The sequence below is a fragment of the Juglans regia genome, unplaced genomic scaffold, assembly GCF_001411555.2.
Source record: "Juglans regia cultivar Chandler unplaced genomic scaffold, Walnut 2.0 Scaffold_645, whole genome shotgun sequence".
NCBI classification, from domain to species: Eukaryota; Viridiplantae; Streptophyta; class Magnoliopsida; order Fagales; family Juglandaceae; genus Juglans; species Juglans regia.
Genome location: NW_023361307.1, coordinates 6,516 through 28,092, shown reverse-complemented (window position 1 = coordinate 28,092; position 21,577 = coordinate 6,516). Strand labels below are relative to the sequence as shown.

General features: G+C 35.0%; 3 protein-coding genes across 4 annotated transcripts; 1 reads left to right on the top strand and 2 right to left on the bottom strand.

Moving 5' to 3' along the window:
- Positions 1-69: 69 nt before the first annotated feature.
- LOC118346052 lies at positions 70-1,546 on the bottom strand. The gene is made up of 2 exons (XM_035687062.1): positions 417-1,546; positions 70-330 (listed from the first exon to the last, which is right to left on the bottom strand). Exons 1-2 carry the CDS (start codon positions 1,430-1,432, stop codon positions 174-176), a joined length of 1,173 nt encoding a protein of 390 aa, XP_035542955.1. The 5' UTR covers positions 1,433-1,546; the 3' UTR covers positions 70-173.
- Positions 1,547-4,002: 2,456 nt separating this feature from the next.
- Positions 4,003-10,026, bottom strand: LOC108979676 (pentatricopeptide repeat-containing protein At1g80270, mitochondrial-like). Its single transcript, XM_035687064.1, has 3 exons — positions 9,919-10,026; positions 7,721-8,294; positions 4,003-5,485 (listed from the first exon to the last, which is right to left on the bottom strand). The coding sequence occupies exons 1-3, from the start codon at positions 9,951-9,953 to the stop codon at positions 4,241-4,243; spliced, it is 1,854 nt and encodes a 617-aa protein (XP_035542957.1). The 5' UTR covers positions 9,954-10,026; the 3' UTR covers positions 4,003-4,240.
- A 2,355-nt stretch (positions 10,027-12,381) lies between these two features.
- LOC109016672 (arginine/serine-rich coiled-coil protein 2-like) lies at positions 12,382-20,106 on the top strand. 2 transcript variants are annotated; one of them, XM_035687065.1, is made up of 7 exons: positions 12,382-12,567; positions 13,668-13,805; positions 17,282-18,178; positions 18,276-18,410; positions 18,885-18,979; positions 19,427-19,495; positions 19,632-20,106. In XM_035687065.1, the coding sequence occupies exons 2-7, from the start codon at positions 13,673-13,675 to the stop codon at positions 20,079-20,081; spliced, it is 1,779 nt and encodes a 592-aa protein (XP_035542958.1). In that variant the 5' UTR covers positions 12,382-12,567; positions 13,668-13,672; the 3' UTR covers positions 20,082-20,106. The 2 variants fall into 2 exon arrangements, with proteins under 2 accessions (XP_035542958.1, XP_035542959.1); XM_035687066.1 differs by having other exon boundaries at positions 12,385-12,567; positions 19,669-20,022.
- Positions 20,107-21,577: the final 1,471 nt, after the last annotated feature.

Here is a 21,577-nt window from a genome sequence, read left to right as displayed (position 1 = left end):
TTCTTCCAAGCCAAAAGGTTCAGTTTCTGCTTACAATTGAAATTTTTACTTTTCCAATGCCCTTCCAAAAAATATTACAGCATTCTCCTGATTGATATCCGAATTCCTTTAGTCAATAGAAAAGAGTATCTGAATCACTTTGACTCAAACAAATATACAATTTTAGGTTTTCATTATGGCTGTAAGATCCACCATACCTGAATTTGAACTCTATCATGCCTCGTTAGATCGAACACGGAATAATCATATCCTTCAAGGTAAAGAGACCTCATTTTGGACGTCATATAGAATGGAGAAGGAGCATAAGTTGTACTATAATCACCACCAGCCCTGCAATAAGGAAAAACTGTTTCAATTTTACACGTGCTATACAGGTCAAGCATAAGGTGGTGAAAGAGCTATTTTTTTTCATCTACCTATAGCTAACCAAGTTAGCTGCAAAAGTAATTGGTTGATCCCCTCTTCCGATGCCTTGTTCTTGAACGAAAATAGGTACCCGTTTGCCTTTGAAATTTACGTGTGAGAACTGCTCCCCAAAACCATAGAATCTTTCATTTGCTTCACTCGAATAGGTCAAGCAGACCCTGTTGAACTGCGCGGATTCTGAAACTCTCAACTCTTCTATTTCCTCCTCTGCTGAGGAAACTATGACATACCCTCTCGGCCTTGAAATGTACCAACAGAAACCAAGCATCCGTTTCTTTATCAGCCCCAGCCTCCGCCTAAACCTCCGGTATCTTCCTGAAACTGTTGAGGAGGGTTTTGGGTATAGCTTAAAGTTTGATTGCCCGAGCATCACTTGGAAACCAATCTGATTACTGTTCTTCTGCTCAAACAAAACCCAATACCTCGCAGAAGTTGAAGGTTCCTTGTCCTCGAATTGTATTTCTGCAGCAGTTCCGTCTTTCCAAAATTGCCTTTTATTTTTCTTCATGCTGAAAATCGAACCAGTTATTAGCAAAATAGGGAATTTGGTGCCATTCATACCTTTTTTCTGCTCAAACCACGGATACCCAGATGGGGAATCTTGATATTTACCCTCTAAAGAACGATCAAACTTATCGATCACTCTTATGTCCTCTATGGTTTGATCATTACAAACCAAATGAACATCTCCATCTTTCACAACAAAAGATCCCCTGCTTTCCTCCACCTCCGTTTCGGCTAATGCAGCAGACACAAAGGCTTGGCCCGGTATGGTAGACCATATGGATCTAGAAGGACTTGATTGATGATAAATTGAGATATAACCACCATGATTGGAGCTCCAAAGAATCTGGAAGTCCTCCCCGATCGAGAAGATTTGGCGTGAAGGCACTCTTTTGGAATTGAAAAACAGAGTTCCTCGGATGGAAGGTAGGCCTGTTGGGGTCGACGGGAAAGGGTTATTAAGGTGTTTGTGGTGTTTTTTGGTGATTTTAAGGGCTGCCATGTCGAGATCAACGAGAGAGCTGACCCATGCAATCTTATTTATATCTCCTAAATCTGAAATTTTTTTATGTAAAATCCTTTTCCTGAAAGATGAAGAAAACTCTCTCTCTCTCTCTCTCTCTCTCTCTATCTCCTGACTCAGCTGTCCTCATTTACTGATATTTATCTTATGATGTTAGATGTGTTATATTTTACTTATGTCCCCATCAATTCAAATATTTTGTTTTGAAAAATACTCTAGTCTGTAATCACAAAATAATTATACAAAAATAATTATATAAATTAATATAATTTGATGTAGTTTATCAAATTATAAAATTAAATTTTATTATAAACTAGTTTTAACGAATTAAATAAAATCATATATCATTTTATAAAATTATTTTTGTATAAGCATTACCCATATTTTAATTATGGAGCCAACTTCTTCCCAACTTAATGAAAGGTTGCAGTTTCAGATATCCGTTAGGATTCCTCTCTCGCTATAATGATAACCTCTTCTCTCAATTTTCTTTACTTTGCATATTTGTCTCTCATCGCCCTTTTTATTTGGCACTTTATGTTCCCTTCAATTAGAAAAGACTACTTAGACAATTTGGATAAATGATTTTGATTTTAAAATTATTTTTGAGTTTCTTATTTCTAAGTTTAAAGTGAGAGAAATAGATTTCATGATATCTATTGAGAATTTAACTGTCTAAAAAAATTCACTCCAACTGTTATTATAAAGTTGCAGGATCCACTTTCTTGAATGCAGGTTTTGTAGGTGGTGGCATGCCCAAAAAGGTTTGGTACGCTGTCATGATTTGCATGAACACTTCCTTGCCTTTCTCCCATTAGGTACGTGGGATCTATCCACCATTTGCAGTGCTGTTCTTACTAGATCAAGATCTCTTGTGCCAAACGCATACTCTTTTACAGTCATATATATATATATATATATATATATATATATACATAGTGTGTGTGTGTGAGAGAGAGTGAGAGAGAGAGAGAGATGAATTGGATAGGATTAAGTTGTGTCAAATTGCTCAGTGACAAGGAGAAGCCTTAAAGGCAAGAAATCCCCCTTCAATACGGACAAGATGCACCAATAACGTAACCCGGCATCCCGCAAGGAATGACCAACCCTATGCAAAGCAACGAGTTGGGCTGCACAAATGACAGCTTACTTTAAAAGATTGCAAGGGAATCGAATTAGAATATTGCTTATGTGTCTTTTTTTTTAAGTTTTTTTTATATAAATTTTTTAATAATTTTAAATATTTTTAAAAAATAAAAAAATTCACAATATTATTAAAAAATACTTTCTTTAAGGAAATATTTTTTAATGATTATTATTTTTTTTTACTTTCTAATTAAGGAAGTGTTTTTAATGATGTTCTAAATTTATTTTATTTTTTAAAAATATTTAAAAATGATAAAAAAATTTATATAAAAAATAACTTTAAAAAAACACACAAAAACATATGAAAACACATGCTATAGCTCTAGCGGGAGCCCCCATTGGGAGCTAGAGCATCGTCCATTGAATTATTATAGCCCAACAGATAGTGAAAGTGTTACATTTCATCTCATTATTATAATTTTTTTTAATTTTTACACAAAATATAATAAACAATTCAATTTTTTCAAATAAAAAATAATAATATTCTAACAATATTTTATTCAATTTTTAACTTTTATTTAAAATTATTTAATCTCATCTCACTATCCAAACGGACCATAGTCTTCAAAACATAGTTTAAAAAAATAGATATATAAAATACAATAACTCTCATCGATGTTAACAAACATTTTAGTTTTATTTCAAATCTAAGAATACTGCTTTTAGGTGTGTTTTAATGTCAAGTTTAGTAGGTATTGTTTATTCTTTATTTTTCTTTAATTTCAAAATTAGGAATTTCTTTTAATGAAATATATAAAATACAATAAGCTTTCATATGCTACGTTTATAAATCTCCTATTATGATGTATTAATCACATAGGATAAACTACAAGATGTACCATCTGGAGTTATTCTCACTCTGTTGACTGTATAGGTACCGTCCCACAATGATTTAATTAATTTGTATGAATATTATTATCACCTTTCATTAATTAGAAATTACTTGATATATTTTTATTTTGCAAAAAGAAATAAGAATATCATCTTGTTTTTGAATAGAGAATAATAATATTTTTACAACTATTTTATAAATTTATTTTACAATTAACTTATGTAATATTTTCATTTCATTAAAAATACTAAATTTTTTTTATTTAGTTTCAAATTTTACATAATTAATTTTAATTTAAAACAAAATTATGAAAATGATTACAAGTGTATGATTGCAGCTCTTTCAACCAAAAACTTGGCCTATCTTGTGCCTCGAGGAGTGGGGGTTGGATTTGTCGTAAACCAAACCCAAAGCGTAGTGTTCCAATGAGGGGACATGGCGTTATTGATGGTTATATGCTAGAAATCGGCCACGAGTCCTTGCACGGGCTAACAAAGTCAACAATACAAACTACAAAATAATGGCACAATACTGACAAGATCTTAGCATCCCTCACTCAAACTCAAAAGGGTAGCAACAAACTTCCCATGCTATATCTAAAATCTCCAATCATACCAGCACTCCAATGACTAAAGTGTATGGATACACCATCTTAAGATGTGAAAATTTCCAAACACAACAATATAATAGTAAGAACATGATAATCCAAAATTATCAACCTACAAATTTATATTGTTGCAACAGTATATAAAAAGTTGACATTACAGTGGCTAGAGCGACCTGAAAGGAACAACAAGGACACAAGTTCATCAGTCAAGCAAATCTGACACAGGTGTCTTCCTAAAAGCATCAACCTGTGCCAATTGGGCTGCCAAAGATCTGTTTGGGAATATATTATCTGCCTTCATCCTCTCCCTAAATCCGTAAGCTGGCACCTTAGCATTTACATAAGCCTCCATTAGAGCTTGGAACTGCCGCATACGAGACACATAACCAGCCTGTCTCATCCTATGAAACATTTTTTCTGAATTATGGATATCACCCCTCTTAGCAAACTGTTCCATAATAACCATGAAGGAGCTGAACATTGGCTTCATCTCGTTCTGTTGGGTTGCCTTCTGCAAGATGGAAGCAGCCTTTTCCACCTCCCCTGCCTGCACATAGAGCTTTACAAGTGCATCCCATGTCAATGGACCAATCCTACACCCACTATCCGCCATTCGCTTGATAAGATCCTTGCCCTTGTCAAGCATCTTATGATTTGCATACACCCTCAGAAGCACGGAGTAATGCTTCGACGTAAGCGTATTCCATGTTTTCAACACCCTTTCAAAAACTGCCTCCGCTTCTTTAATCTTGTTCAATCTTCCCAATGCATCAATAGCAGCCATGCACTCATCCAGACGAGGATTTGACTCGCATGCCTTCCAAACTCTACTCACCTCATCAGCCTTTCCCAGCTGTGCATAAAGAGGAAGTAACACTTGGCAAACCCAACGATTTTTTAAGTTGTCCCCTTCCATCTCCTTTAACATTGCCTCAGCTTTTTCTTTAAGTCCGCTTGAGACATAATGCTTAGCTACGATGGACTGTGTATGAATGTCAGGTTCCAAGCCTTCAGCCTTCATTGTCTCGACAATTTGATCCATACCAGTTATGTCATTGGACTGGCCTTTGGCGTCTATTAAGACCTTATAAGTGAACAGAGTGGGCTTGACATTTTCTTTCTCCATTAATAATAATACATCGGCTATTTTCTTCTTGTCAAGCCTCTTGTAGAGTAGAAGCAACTGGTTGCAAGCAAATGATGTAATTGGGAAGTTTAGGTCCTTCATTTTATTGAATATCTCTTCGGCTTTCTTAGTGTTGTTAGCAGTGGAACAGTTTGCCAGCAGGGTTCGGTAGATTACCTCCCCTCTGAAGGATTTTGGGATCTTGCCAATGTAGTTCTCTGCCTGCTGGAGGCCACGTACCTTGGCAATCAAATCAAGGCGAGAAGCATAATCTCTCTCAGCAAAGTCAAGATGCTTATTTGTTTCCAGCCACTCTGAAAGCTGCAAAACCAATGAAGAATTGCCTCAAGTCCACAACTAATGCCATTATAGAACTAGAAATCGAAACTAATATACGCCATAGGTGCCAGTAGATACTACCAATAGAATATTTTTTCTGTTTTGATAAGTACTACCAATAGAATATTAACATTCTTTTCTAGACATTTAGGAGTTGTTTGGGAAAGAATCTCATCTCATCTCATTACAAAAGTTCTCATAATTTTATTCTCAAACATCACTCAAATACACACTTATAATTTCAAATCTTCAACTTTTTCATCTAATTATTACAACTTTTTCCCAAACTCCCAAACAAAACACAAAAAATAATAATACTTTTTCAAATTTCAAAACAAAAATTATATTAAAAATTTATATTTTAACAATATAATATTTTTATTCAACTTCTCTCTCTCATTTCTCAAAACCCAATAAAACATTTTAAATCAAACCATTTCACTACTATTCACCAACTATTTCACTACTATTCACAAACTATTTCACATCAATTCATAGAATTCTTATCTCATCTCATTTCCCAAACATCCCCTTAATGGTAGAACAAAACTGAAACAAAAATGAAAACAAAAATTAGCAGTCCAACTAAAACATGGATAGATGAGAGCCAAGGTTCCTATGGATGTTCTAGTCGCTTAATTCATCCTCGAACTCATATTTATGACTTCAATGCCCAATCTTTCTATTGTGCAGACTTAGGGCTCGTTTGGCTATTGAAACATCTCATCTCATCATTCAAACATCACTCAAACACAAACATTTTTCAATTTCAAATTTTCAACTTTTTCATTTAATCATTATCTAATCATTACAACTTTTCCAAAGTTTTAAATAAAACACAAAAAGCAATTCAACTTTTCAAATCTCAGAACAAAAATAATATTATAACAATATTATAATTTTATAATATTTTTATTCAACTTTTTCTCTCTTCTTTCCCAAAACTCCATAAAACATCTTAACTCAAACCATTTTATTACTATTTACAAACCATTTCACTTCTATTAACAGATTTTTCATCTCATTTTATTTCATCTTAACATCCAAACAAGGCCTTAACAAATGGACTCTAAACAATAAGAACTCGATAGTTTGTCAAGCCAAAATGGTTCTTTCAGACTGACATAATAAAGGTCGATACTGAGTATAGAAACAGAAGACATTCACACATCTTTTGCCCAGTTAAACGCCATAGACCATGCAACCGCAATAGGTCTTTTACTGAGTTAAACCCTAGACCCATGTAACACCCCAACGTCACATGGATCGGATAAATCATCGGCTTTTTCACCTATGAGATGTGATCCCTAGATATTGTTTGCAGCTAAGGAGTTCGAACCTTAGCTCAAGGGGGAGCATACCCCTAAGACCAAAGCCCTTACCACTTGGGCTAAACCCTATGGGTCAAATTACAGTAAGTATATCACTTAGACACTCATATGGGAATAGACCCATGTCCACATGCTCCACCCCTTATTTGAAGGAGGAGATGGCTCGAAGACATATCGGTGTATAACTCAAATCACTCCAAATTCGATTAAACCCTGGCCTAGAAAATGGATAGTGGAAGCAATCTCATCAATCCTGCTGATCTCATGCTACAACATAGTTCGACAAACAAGGGAGAGAGAAACAGTAAAGAATCCTGCAGCATGATATTGGCCCTAAAGTAATGCATTGAGAGTAACTATTTAGCTCTCAACCATTTTCTGTAAGTAACTTACTTATTGAAAAAAGTAGCCAATAGCATAATACCAATCCTTCACTGTTATTGGGCGCTTCCTCAAATTGACCATCATTAAAATACTCTCTAGCGTTGCTGTCCAAATAAGAAATGCCACTAAATGGCGCTCTAACCTTTCAAATAATTCAAATGAAAATCAACTACCAACAGTTCTAAAAAATCGGAAATGCAACTTACATTCCATTTCAAAACTCTATGGAGAACTTAAAAAAAACAAAACTCTATGGAGAAAGATCTAACTATTAAAATTTGACGCCTTATTTTCTGCGTACTGTATTTAATATCTAAGACACTACAAATTCATATTTAGAAACAATTATTAGTACAATTAACTGCTGCTATTTTTTCCCCTAATCAGTACAATGACCTGCTAGTTTGACTATTTAAGTCCATAAATATGAGGTATGAGAACAAGGTAAAACAATTCCCCGTGCTAGCTAATTTTAAGTGAATACAAACGGACATAAATTTACCTGCAATGCCCTCCCATACATCCGGCGTCTACGAAGATTAAGCATGGCCAGTGAGATCTCTGCCCGACTCAATTCATTCCCTTGCTCAACCCACTTATCAAGTGTGCTATGAAAAGATGAACCTGAAGCAGCCAAGATGGCTTTGAACAGTGCTGATTGAGACTTTTTCCTAGGTGTCTTTTTCTCACTTGGGTCAGTCTCAGTGTCTGATAACTCCAGCTCAATTTGAGAAGCCTCTTCAACATCATCATCAGGTTCGGAAGTTAATTCATCATCATCCTCTACGTCTTGATTTACCTCGGCACTAGAAGGTGTCTCAAGTTCAGAGAAACCATCTTCCAAGTCATCCTCTCCGCTACTTTTTGCACCAGCTTGTGAAGAAAAACTGTGTCTACCAACAAAGAACTTTAAAGAATCATATGTTGGGTGGCAAAATCTTTTCAGAGGTTGAAATCTATCATATGGCTCTCGAGGAGACTCAAGGGTACCAGTCTTGACATCCTCTATACAAGTACTTGGCATTTCTACTTTCACACAAGAAACATGAGAAGTTCCTATGCTGAACCCTCGGCTCCTGAAAACAGGAAGAAACAAATAAATAATCAATCAAATCGCACAATATCAACAAGAGAAGCATGAATAATAGAAATTTTATTCAATTGCAGGGTTTGTTGTTAAAGAGTTTTTAAACGATATCATAATAATTAAGCGAGTAGATATCATTAAATATGGAAGTGGGAATATGATAAGGATACTGGTAGGTGGTATATGGAATCCCATATTGCTTGGAAAGGAGAAATTTTTGCTCTTTATAAGGTTGCAATGGAGCCCCAATTGTATCATTGACTAATAATTTTGGAGTATAGGTCATGTGGTTGGGCCTTCCATTGGGGTGTTACAAATGGTATCAGAGCCTATCACAACCTAAAATGTGAGACTTGAGCCATGGCACCTATGATAAATTAACCCGATGAGGACATCGAGAATTTACGGAGGAGGAAATTGTGATACCCTATATGATAAGGATAAGAGTATGTGGTGCATGAGATCTCACATTGCTTAAGAATGAGAAGTTTTTGATCTTTATAAAGTTCCAATGTAGCTCTAATTGTATCATTAACTAGTCCTTTTGGAGTACAGGCCATGTGACTTGGGCTTTTCATTGGAGCGTTATAGGAAGAGAGTTATGGGAGAAAGTTTTCACATGCAGAATCCAGCAAAAGGTTGGAAGGTTTGGACAAAAAATGGGATAACAAAACTTAAGGGATAGCAGCCACAGTGGGTTTTACAGAAATAATGGAATTCTTCTTTGCTGCTGCGGTGCATTCAAGTTCCCATGCTGAACCCTCCCTTACCACTTTTTAATATCAACAGTGTAACACCTGGACTGTGTAATTGTGTATATGAACCATGACAAAATAAATGAATTTGACAAGATGCCTTCCCCGTATAAACAACTTAATCAGAAGGAAGAAATGCTAACTCGTGAATAATGTGCAACACAAAACTTACACAGTTTGAAACTAATAATTTTTTTTTTATAGGTAAATAAGATTTTATTGATCAAATAGGCAAAAGCCCAAGTACATGGGTCATAAGCAGGTGGTGAATAATGGAACGAAGTTAGCGGACCAACTAATCAGAATAAAAAAAATACACGATGGCGAGAATTTGATTAACGCTAGTATAAAATTTGCGTTTCATCACCACGACATGACAGGAAATGAGAAAATACAAGAAACGCATAAAATTTTAAACCCAAAATCCCACTTCTATTCTTTTTTCACTCTCAAAAAGAACCAGACGTTATTAGAAAATATGAACCAGAAGAAGAACGTTGTTCAATAATAAAGAAAAACGACAGGAACCATAAAAAGCTCTCACCGTCCTTCCCTTTCCACTGTAACAACAAATAAGTACACATATACGCGGTAAGAACAAACCAACCAGCCAACAAAGCCATCAATCCTAAACATCAAACTTCCCTGTCATTTTCCTTAGTTTTCTCGGTAACAAACCAGAGGGATCGGATGCTAAAAACCCAAAGAAGCATACTTTTCGTTATAAAGAAGAAACCAACAAAGAGTAGCCCATTTAACACCCAAAATCCTACTTGCCGTCAATTTCCCCAATTTTCTCAGTATTTAAACAGATACAAATTCCCATCCACTCACTTATATATACACACACAGGCTTACCTGAGAGGAATAGAAGTACGACGAAGAGCCCACATTGTGAAATGAGAAGTATTTGCAAGGAAATCCGAGAACCAAATAGTGAGATGACTGGTTAAGAGGAGAGTATGAAAACGAATGCAGGCTCTTCTTAAACCCTAAAAACCCTACCTAGGGCCTTTTGGTAATTTAACTGGCGCTGATTATATGATTTTCTTATTTCAGAAGTTCCATCAGATTAGATTAATGTATGGATTGATTATATAAAGTTATAAACGATGCGTGAAATATTTATAAATAATAATGAGATAATTTGTAAATAGTAGTGGAATTATTTAAATTAATATGTTTATGAAATTTTAGAAAATGAGAAATAAAAAGTTGAATAAAATAATTATACAAGTTAAAAAAGTGTAAAAATATAATTTTTATTTTGAGATTTGAAAATGTTAAATATTTTTTTAGAATTTTTACAAATATAAATAGATTACACAAAGTAAACATATAAATTGATATGATTTTATGAAATTCGTTAGATCTACTTTATAATAAAAATAACTTTACAATCTGAACTACCACATTAGTTTGTATATTTATTTTTGCATAGTCACTTTGTGACTAAAGTATTTTTCATTTGAAATTGAAAAATATTTGTGTTAAAGTGATGTTTGAATATTGAAATTAGATAGGATGAGATGAGATAGTTTGAAAAGTTTGTGAAACCGAACTAATCATTACAACATTCTCAAACTTTCAAACAAATCACAAAAAATAATTCAATTGTTTTAAATATTAAATTAAAAATAATATTATAATCATCTTTTAACTTTATAATTTTTTTATTCAACTATTTATCTCTTCATTTTCAAAACCCCATAAAAATCTTAACTCAAACCATTCATTATTATTCACAAATTATCTCTTTATTATTCACATATTTCTTATTTCATTTTATCTTATATGTGTAACCAAACTAGATCTAAAATTATATTATCAATCCGATCTACAAAACACATAATCTACAAAACTTAAATTTATCTTCTAAATTAAATTATATCATATAAATATTATTTTACTAAATATTGAGAACACCAACTTGAAAATATAAACTAGAATGTAAAGTGCTATGTATATTAATTTTTGCCCGGATAAAGTATGTCCGTAACTATTCCTTTATATTATTATTGAATGAAATTTGAAAAATGCAGAGTTGTTATTAAAAAAAAACATTAGAGTTGCTAAATAAAAGGTATAATATTGATTTAAATACTAGTTTTATTTAAAACCATGTTATTAAAATTAAAATAATACAATTAATTTACTAGCCGAGTAATTTTTTCAACTTATGCCATGTGAATTTTGTAATTAATGAACTCGTAAAATGTCGTTTTGTTTAAATAGTTACTCTGACAAATAAATAGTTCTTACAGAAGCTATTTGATATTTTATAAATATGGAAAATGTGACTCTCGTCTTATAATAACATATTATATAATAAATTTTATTATTTTTAAATACAAAAAATAATTGAAGTGATATTATATAATAGGATAAGAGTTGCATATCTGTATTTTAAGAATATGCAATAAGTACTCTCACTCTTAACTATTTTTACTCACAAAACGTATATGACATTTATCATCACTAACATAAAAAAAATAGAGACGAGATTAAATAATTTTATATGTTTTTTTATAGGTTTATATATATTTTATAAGTACTGGATATAGTCCTATTCATAGTATAATACCCTTTATCAAAAGAAATAAAGATTAATAACAACGAATAATGTAATATATAATTATAGGAGGTATAAATCTAACGTATTCTATTAAAAAATTAATATTTTTATATGAATCTCAAATTTATTAATTTTGATTCAAAGAGAGTGCAACATGACTATACAAATTTTATTCCAAATAATGTTATAACAGTCATGAAATGTGTAAATACCGTATAATTATTTTGAAAATGAATAGGCTCTATTATTAAAAAATTAATTAATTTTTAATATAAATATCGTCTTTATTCACTTTTTTTAAAAAATATATATATAATACTTATACAGTCGACGATTACAAATATCATTATCTTTTGTTCCAAATAAAAACACACCCAGGTAGTTAAGTAAGGCTTAAAAAAGAACACACTAATAAACATAAGTACATTTAAATTATCTTTATTACTAATTAGCATATTAGATATTATAATTGTCCGGCTAAGAAAAATATTATTCGTTGTCTTATCGATAGAGATGATTCTTAAATGAGTACTATTATAGGTCTCGAATTTAAAATTTAAAAAATATCTTGAATAGTCTATTTTTATATATTTTTTAATCATTATAAATATTTAAAAAATAATAAAAAATTTATAACATTATTAAAAAATATATTTTTAATTATTTAATAAAAAAAAAAATCCCATAGAGATATTTTGGTTCCCGAATTGGGGACCAAAGCATTTCTCTTCTTAAATTGGCTAAAATCCTGGAGAGCGTACTGTGGTCTCGAGTTCATCCGATCATACTCTCTCGTTTCCCTCCGGCTCAACCTTAAAGCCCCGAGCACAACAGCCCGAGAAAGAGACCATAATCACGAATTACTCAACACACGGAAATAAGTCCCGGAAAATGAACGGATTCTTCTACAAGTGAATTCCACAACCACTCAGGTGCGAGTCCTCCAATCCCATTTTTGTTCTTTTTTTCAATCGAAATTTTGTGTTTTAACGTTTTAGCATGATTCACTTTGGAAACCCTAGATTCAGTATTTGCTTTGCTCCTAACTTTTTAAGTCGGTTTTTTTTTTTTCCTCTTGAATTTAAGAAAACTATTGACTGTTTGGATAGATATATCCACTTGGGTGGTAATACCTCACAGATCAGGTGAGGAGTTATTCGGAAAAAAAAGTCCGGAGTTGACTCCTCTTCGATCCCCTTTCCCTCCATTTGTACCGTGAGTTCCCCTTCCGTTTTTTAATCGGAGGAGGTTGTACATGGGTAACCCGAGCCCGATCCTGATTGACGAGAATTGACAAATACACAAAAATGCCATTTATGAGATTCATTTTTTTTTTATTGGCACGGGTGTCTGGAACAGCTTCCCAACTAATCTTGGAGGTACATGCCTTTAACAATGAGTTTTCCGTAAGTGCATCTCAGGTAATTCAAGTGAAAAATTTTGCCATCTGATGGCCCATATAGATTGTTTGCACCCAAGGGAATTTGAACCTTAGACCTAGGGAGCATACTCCCAAATCCAAGGCATTTACCACTTGAGCCAACCCCTAGGGGTTGCCATTTATGAGATTCATAAAACTAAGTATTAGCTGATTGTATACGTACATGAATATGCACGTTTGTGTTTGTATTCCTTTGGCTACAAATGTTTTTCCTCAGCAAACAAACGCAGGTATGTGAATGCAGATTGGGACACTGTTTAATTTCTTCCCTCCTAGTTTGAGCTTATCTTTTTAGAAAATTTGGTTTGATTTTAAAGACCGTAATCATGCATTCATAGGGTAGACAATGTTAGGTGAATTTATAACTATATATTAAAAACATTCATTAATCATTTTGTTATTACGAATGTCTCATTTTTTATTTCAATCTTTATGATTTATTAATTTACCATCTATGCAGTTTTATTGTTTCTCAAATATGCGTGTGTGTGTGTCTTGGATCTCTGAAGGATGTTTAAACCATAAATTATCAGCTCTAGTAGTGTTTTTTTGTATGCCTCTTCTTATGGTTTGGTGCTCTTACTGTGCCAGGCATTATGGATTCAAACTTGCAGTCTCCACCCTCGGATGACGCTGATGCAAAGACACAATTTCGTAAGCCATCTACAGATGCAACAAACAGGAAGTATCGGCGCCATACTCCAGTTAGTGGGTCATCTTCATCTGATGGTTAGTTTTTTAACTTGGTTTGGTTTTCTGGGGATTCAATGTTCCTTGAGTGGAGATTTAACATAATATTGTGGCTAGTGTCTCATAATAAAGTTGACAGTCTTTCTTCATTTTTTAGCATTGCTAAAATGTGATTATATGATTTATGCCATTGGCCTTACCAAAAAAAAAAAATTGATGTGTGCAATTGGCTTAATGGGTAGTCAGGTTGATTGTAGTTTCTTCTCTTTATGTAATGTTGATTTCTGCTGTTAGATGGAAAGTTATAACATATTGGATTAAACAATTTTTTTGTATAGTATTTATTAAAATACCCACCCGTGGGTGGCCCAAGTGGTAAGGGCGAACTTGTGTGCATGAATCCCATGTCACAGGCTCGATTCCCCCTGGGATCAAACTGCGATTTAAGTGGGAGGACATGGCAGTGGGTTGTTGTGCTAGTCTCCCCGGGAGTTTAGGTTTCATGGGTGAGTCCTAGGGGCTCTGCCGTCGAGTGGTTCCCCCGTCATAAAATAAAATAATAATAATAAAAAAAATAAAATTATTAAAAAAAATTGTTTGTGTAGTAAGGTATGCATGATATAAATTGAATACTGTGACTGGGGTGAGGATAAGGTGAGGAAAGGGGGTTATAGTCTGTGAAAAAACGTAGCATCACTTGAAGAAAATAAGAGACTGTAGGAAATATTTGTCAGAGAAGAGAACTGACAAGTGAAAGGCAAGTTTAGGTGTCCATGAAGCAGCTTCACTAGTTCAATTATTTGGAATTTGAACTTTTTTGGTCCAGACGAATGTGAGATAACCTTACAAGGCACTATTCTAAAATGCAATTGTTGGGATATCCTAATTTGGCAGTTTCTTATATCACGGATTTTGGAATTCTTTGTAGAATGTGGGTCCAGTTATGATTGCTTCATGTTGGAACTTTTAAAGGTTCATTATAGGTGGACTATGGGTGGCAAGTGCCAATGATGTCTCAGTGGCGGAAGTCATGGTGATATAGGGGGAACAAATTCAATGGAACATCAATTTTAGCCGGGGTGGCACATGATTGGGAACTGGACAGTTTTGCAGCTCTTTTCAACTTCTTGTATTCACTCAAACTGAGTATCCAGCAAGCTGATTTATTATGGTGGATGCCTACATGTAAAGGTTTATTCTCGGTTCACTCGTATTATAAATCTATGTCACAAGAACTTCCAACTCAGTTCCCTTGGAAAAGGATTTGGAGACATAAGGCGCCTCTCAAAGCAGCGTTTTTTGTGTGGACCGCTTTTTTGGGTAAGATCCTCACAACAGATAATTTGAGAAGACGATGGGTGATCATCGCAGATTGGTGCTACATGTGTAGGAACGAGGGTGAATTAGTGGACCATCTTCTACTACATTGTGAGGTAGCTCGAGGGATATGGAATGAGGTATTTAGAAGATTAGGCTTGGGTTGGGTTATGCCTGAGTCAATAGTGGAGATGTTGGCTAGTTGGACAGATCTAAGAGGTAACCAACAGATCAAGGCTGTATGGAAGATGTTGCCTATTTGTATCATGTGGTGTTTATGGCAAGAGCGCAGTGAACATACGTTTGAGGACAAAGAGAGAACGTTGGAGGAACTGAAAGCTTTCTTTTTTAGAACTATTTTTACTTGGGCCATTGCCGTTAACTTTAATGGTCAGGATTTCCATGATTTCCTTGTTTCTAATGCTCCTACATAGCTAGGGCATTCTTTGTACTGAACATGGCTTTTGCCTATTCTTTTATTTAATATACTTACACTTATAAAAGAAAAAAAAAAGGTGGACTATGGGGACTATTTGACTCTGTTTGCATCGGGAGGAGTTTAGGCTTTTGTATTTCCATACATTTTTTAAGAGTCCAACTTCAAAGGCACTTTGTTGTGATACACTAAAGATTTGGAAATATCTAGCCTCATCTATTCACAAATTAAAAAAATATAGATTTATTCTCATCTAATCCTTTTTGTTTGCCTTCTGGTTTTCACCATTCATGTCCCATTCCTCTTTGGTTCTTGCCCGTGCTTTAGTTTTGTAAAGAGAGTGGCAAATATCTCTTTGAATTTTTTACAGATAAATTATATCCAGAAAACGATTAAAAAAAGGAAGAACAAGCTTGCACTGGGCACCATTATTCATTGAAAGAGAAACTCAGAAACAAGCGTACCACTAGTATGCTCATCTAAATAAGTGGGTGGTGTTACATTTATTTTTATAATTGTTGCTTCTATTGCAAGCGAAGTTAACTTCTAGCAAAAAAGAGTTTCTTGAGGAGCATTGTATATGGGATGTACAGCAAATGGGCTCAACCATCAGGATTCCTGGACTTTGTTTTTTCTTCTTTCCCATAATTTTCAAGGAGATAGTGTCATCACTACGACTCTTTGCTTTTAGACATCTTTTTCTCATATGATCCTTTTCCCCAACACTTAGGCTTAGTTTGGGTATTGAGAATGCCTCACTACTATTTATTATTTTATTATCAAGGTTCAACACCTCATGGGTGTAAACAATTCTTTGGGGCCATACCCCCTAGTGAAAAGCCAGCGATTTAACCAGTTCTGTGTAGGGAAACTTCCGAGGGTGCGGTGCATGGGACTACGGGACCGAGGTTTACTCTGCAGGGGTGGGTTCGAAAGTCCCTGCCTTGGAGAGGTGTCCCCTCATTAAAAAAAAATATATTATTACTTTTCACCTACTTTTCACTACTATTCAATATTCTATCATTATTTTTTCATTACTATTCACAAAATACTTGAAAATACCTCATTACCCAAACTCAACCTTAATGTAAAAGCAATGGGAAAATAATAATAATAGAAAATGCAAAAATTTCCTGTGCTGTATCTAAATATATTTTCAGACTTAAAGAATGAGCTAAAACAACATCCTACTGCAAATGCTCTGCACGAAATAATCAAGATTGATATGTACTTAATTACAAAGTATTCCTACAATTGGGCATTTGGGCTAGTTGAATTTTTCTTCCTTATAGTTATTATATTCTAAAAGAATTTTTACAGGTTTTTATCTTCTCAAGATTTTTTTTTTAATCACTAAACGACCATCTTTACAATAGGAAGTTTAGTCATTACAAAATGAAGAAAACAAAGTAACAGAGATGAAGTATCAAACCAGGAAGAAAATTAATGTTCAATATTTATAAGAAAAATTATTGTTCAAGATTCTTATGTGTGAACTCATGTATTATTTTTGTTAGTTTGAAGTTATTTTTGAACTCATATTCAGAAGCAATTCTTCCTCATACTTCTGTTCATTGCCTAAGATACTCTTTATCTTGGGGTCGGGGGTAGATTAACAACAAAAGTAATATATATATATATATTTCTGAATATGATGGTGTTAACATCGCTGTACAAGATCTCGGAGTAGTTTACATGTCACTTGGTTAGTCAGTTTTCTATTTGCTTATTTTGCTGTTTATGATCACCTTTATGCACGCAGAAATTCCTAAGCGGGGCCGAAGCCGTAGCCCAAATATCTCGAGGGATGATACTGTGAAAGTCTCAGAACAGCAGCCAAGAAGGAAGGATGATGGGAGGGAATTAGAAAGGGATTCGAGCAGAAGCCATTATGGTAGAAGTGGTGATTATTATAGACATTCTGGTCGACAGTCGTCCAGGGGTTCCCATGGTTACTCTAGGCATGAGGACTACATGCATGACAAGCATGTGGATGAAGAGGAGAGAAACTATAAGAGGCTATCCTCTCGTTCTGGTCGAGAGTCAAAGGGTGGCAATCATTCTGAGCATACACGAAAAGAAAGTGAACAGAGTAGGCCAAGAGAATATTCGAGAAATGTGGATAAGTATTCCCGTGATAAATATGATGTGCCTAGAAGCAAGGATAAGGACATAGAAGCCTCATTTTTAGAACAGCAGAAATATAGAGAGAAGGATTCGTCATCTGATAGAGCTGCATATGGTAAGAGACATGCTCTTTCTGAAGATGTTGAGAGGGGTAGGTATACAAGGGACAGTGACGGTCGAGAGGTGAAGCGAGATTATCGTAGGAGTTCAGGAGATTACAGAGGTGACAGACTTTCCTATGAAGAGACCTGGGGGCACCGAAGTGGCTCAACTTCCGGAGCGGATAGTGGTAAACATGGCCTGAAGGATGCTTATAAGAGTAACCCAGTGGAACTGGATAGTCAGAGGCTATCTAAAGAAGAAAAGAAGAAAAAGGATGACCGCGAAACTGACAGAGATAAGGAGCGGTACAATAGAGAACCAGGGGAGCTTGTTGAAGATAAGTTTGCTTTTGTGACTGAAAATCAAGAATCTCCAGCCAAAAAATCAAAGCTGTATAGTTTGGACAAGGACAGTGACTATAGGAAAGATGGTACCTTTGCTTTAAGTTCCTTCCTATATTCTTTTATTTCATAATATTTTCCTATGCTGTTTCTGATAGCTTGATACTATTTATGATCACATCACAGTTAAACCTGTTTCGAAGTTCTCATCTGTAGCTGAGGATGCTAAAATGACTCCAGGACAGGGCCAGGCCAGTGACTCCGATGCTGCTAATGATCTAAATGCTGCGAAAGTTGCTGCAATGAAAGCCGCTGAATTAGGTATTCGATATGTTGTCACTAATGAAACTTTCTCTCAACCATGTGTTGAAATCTGAAGTCCTTGTATCCTCGAAGCAAATGCCAACCTGCTCATCACAAAATTATGTGGTTTGGGGTTCTCATTTTGAAAGCGTAATTTTGATTATCTAAGAAGGATATAAGAAAAAAAAGGAAGAAAGAAAGAAAGACTCAATGGAACTTTTGGTGGTTTCACAAATTTTTAAATGGTGTATTCTCTACTTGTAGCCAACTGGATTTTTTATTTATTAACATGCTTGCAATTTTGTTTTTTGTTTTATAAACAACATGCTTGCAATTAAATGCAAAGAGAATTTCAATGTAAAGTGGAAGGTGCTACTAGAGATCTGATATGTCCAAATAATTAGACATTGGACATTATTGCCACCCAATACTGGATTGTAATAGGTTTGAACTCTATCTATACTCATTTTGAAGCTTTTTGGCATACAACAGTAAATAGGAATCTTTTTGGAGTCGGAAGTTGCATGACTGCCGACCAAAAGAAGAAGCTGCTGTGGGGAAACAAAAAGAACACAACTACCGAAGAAGTATGTCTGATGATTGCTTCCATTTCATCCATTTAACATATTTTGAATTTTATGATTATGGTACTCATTCCCTCAGCACCGTAGAAACCAAATAAATGTTGGGTTATCCAAGATTTTTAGAAGATCTTTTGCAAGTTTTTACATAATTTAAAATTTTAAAAAACCTTTCTTTAAAATTGCACAATTTTTGTTGTTGCAATGTTGGAGAAGGATTTGAAACCATATGGCCCAGAATGCAATGGCAGTTCTATGATTGTGCCTTCCACCTTTTATGTATCTTATTACTGCCTGAAACTTAATTAGTGCGAGGCCCAGAGAAACTGATGCTTTATTTTATGCCAGAGCTGTTAAATCATTCATGTTTACTCTTATTTTACCTATCAAAAATAATTATTTATGCTTACTTCTCGCCTTGGGTTTTCTTTTGAAAATATTCTTCTTCTACAGTCTGGACACCTTTGGGATACATCACTGTTTTCTGATCGTGAACGACAAGAAAAATTCAACAAACTCATGGTAAATCTCCATTGCTCCTACTTGTTCCATTGCTTTTTGGTTGACATTGTTAACAACATATAGAAACTTTCATTGCCTGGTCCTGAATGGCTCACTCATTCCATTGGAGTTTCTTCACCTACTAACACATTTTTAGAGTCTGAGGTTGCATTGGTGCCTATGGCCAATTGTAGGGTGTGAAGGGCGACTTGAAGTTGGAGCACAAAGCCGACGACCAGGATGGGGGCAACCTCCTTCGAGCCGAGAAGCAGAAAGAACTCCAGTTGGATTTAGAAAAGCAGTACACTGCCGGACTCCGACGAAGGGATGGCCGTACTGTTGGATTAGGTCTTTAACTATTTTCTATGGATTTTTCTGCACTCGAATGTGTTGCAGTTCTAAAATGCTTTGCAACATTTTGTTGTACTCTTGCGGAAGAGTTATGTTTCTTGTAGTTTCATACCTACGGAATGTTTGGGAGGATATGCTCTGTTGTTGTTGGAACTGTTCAGATTTTCGCAAAAGATCGTTGTTCTGTGACATTTTTACCTCCATTTCTCTTTTCAGGTGGCTGTTACACTTTCAACTTCGAAATCTGGTGGGTTGACCTGTACAATACGGGTTTTTACATATGCGTTCCCATGTTTAATTTGGATTTTTGACTACTACAGCTGTTTGAATTCGGAAGTCCTAATTAAAATTTCCCTGGAGATTTGTAGCCGGGATATGTTGAAAACCGATTCGGGAACGAACTTTGAGATATGTTCGTCAAGGGGTTATTGCATGTGCTAACATCAGGTTCTTTTAAGTGAATAAACATGCAATGAATGCAAATTATCCTGATTTGAGACCTGGAAAGGAGGAGTTCCAATTGCTAAGCCGAGCAACCGAATCGATTTCGTCCGACAAAGAAATGATCTCCGCCCTTCGTCATGGGATGAGGGGCAACTAGAATCCCGATGCTCCTTCAAAGAAGAAGATTAGTGGGTTGATGTGATCGATAGTCCACGGGAAGAAGAATGATGTAGATCAGCTCTAGATCTCAATGCGAATAGTTTTCCATCTTCCTAAAAGGGTAGAAAAAGGATCTGACGAAAAGTGAAGGGGTTTGTGTGGTTTAGGAACCCCACGAATCAGTTGTGCACTTAAAATGTTATGCTAATGCCAATAATTTTCCACCCAATAGAAGAAGGAATAGAAAGGATAGGAAAAGTAAAGTGAACCAAAAAGGTTTTGATCCAAGGACCACTTTTATTGCCTGTTCGCACTGTTAGAATCCAAGAAAACCACTGGATCCCAAGGCATTGCTCCCTTAGCAGTCCCCCACCATACATAATAGACAAGCACAAAAAAGGCACCCCTTGATGTCATGCCTATCTCCCCCCCTCCTCCTCCTGCTGTGCACCAATAGTGAGTGGTAGGTGCTTTCTTTTAGAATTGGTTGAGGTTCTTGGCACTCTAAGTGGGTTAGAGATTTGGAGGATAATTGCAGAAACACTTTGCTAGATCAGGAATCCATTACTTTCTTACTCGACAACCCCGGAATTTCTCTGTCCAACAGGACATCTAGGAACAGATTGAAAATTTCATAAGTTGGATCAAATAGTTTCAAAACTGAAACTGATTGGAGAGGGGGCTGAAGAAAAAGTGTGCGAGGATATTCGGGAATTGAACCATGTAAGAGCCCAAAAAACTTGATAAAAAATCCTGCACAATCCCCAAACTAAAAATCTCATTGCTTGGTTTATTTATCTAATCCTACCACACGCTTTCTTTGATGTCTACTTAAAACCAACCCCATTGATTGATTCCAATCCAAGTGTCTACTATAGTGTTTTGAGAAGAAACCGTCCATTTTGGGTCTTAACTTTTGAAGTGTCTCTTTCTTCCTTTTTGTGTGGATTCCATTGTAGTTGCACTGACATCACACCCATCTTGAGCCTGAAACAGTGAAACTAATAATGGATGGTAGGGTTCCTTAATATGAGATGGTGGTCTACTTGTGAATCTATGATTTTGAGCATCAATTGAAAAGAAAAAATGGCCTTTTCTTTTCATTGGCGATTCCAGTTTTAAGGGTCCCCAGCGCCCAGCCACCTCCCA

What these genes read in the sequence shown, in the direction of transcription:
- LOC108979676 (XM_035687064.1), bottom strand. Translation starts at nt 9,953, where the DNA reads ATGTGGGCTCTTCGTCGTACTTCTATTCCTCTCAG. An exon ending in CGTACTTCTATTCCTCTCAG is followed by an intron (nt 8,295 to 9,918) that starts GTAAGCCTGTGT and finishes TCCTGTTTTCAG; the next exon opens with GAGCCGAGGGTTCAGCATAG. An exon ending in TGTATGGGAGGGCATTGCAG is followed by an intron (nt 5,486 to 7,720) that starts GTAAATTTATGT and finishes TTGGTTTTGCAG; the next exon opens with CTTTCAGAGTGGCTGGAAAC.
- LOC109016672 (XM_035687065.1), top strand. Translation starts at nt 13,673, where the DNA reads ATGGATTCAAACTTGCAGTCTCCACCCTCGGATGACGCTGATGCAAAG. An exon ending in CAGTGACTATAGGAAAGATG is followed by an intron (nt 18,179 to 18,275) that starts GTACCTTTGCTT and finishes ATCACATCACAG; the next exon opens with TTAAACCTGTTTCGAAGTTC. An exon ending in AGAACACAACTACCGAAGAA is followed by an intron (nt 18,980 to 19,426) that starts GTATGTCTGATG and finishes CTTCTTCTACAG; the next exon opens with TCTGGACACCTTTGGGATAC.
- LOC118346052 (XM_035687062.1), bottom strand. Translation starts at nt 1,432, where the DNA reads ATGGCAGCCCTTAAAATCACCAAAAAACACCACAAACACCTTAATAAC. An exon ending in GCTAACTTGGTTAGCTATAG is followed by an intron (nt 331 to 416) that starts GTAGATGAAAAA and finishes TCCTTATTGCAG; the next exon opens with GGCTGGTGGTGATTATAGTA.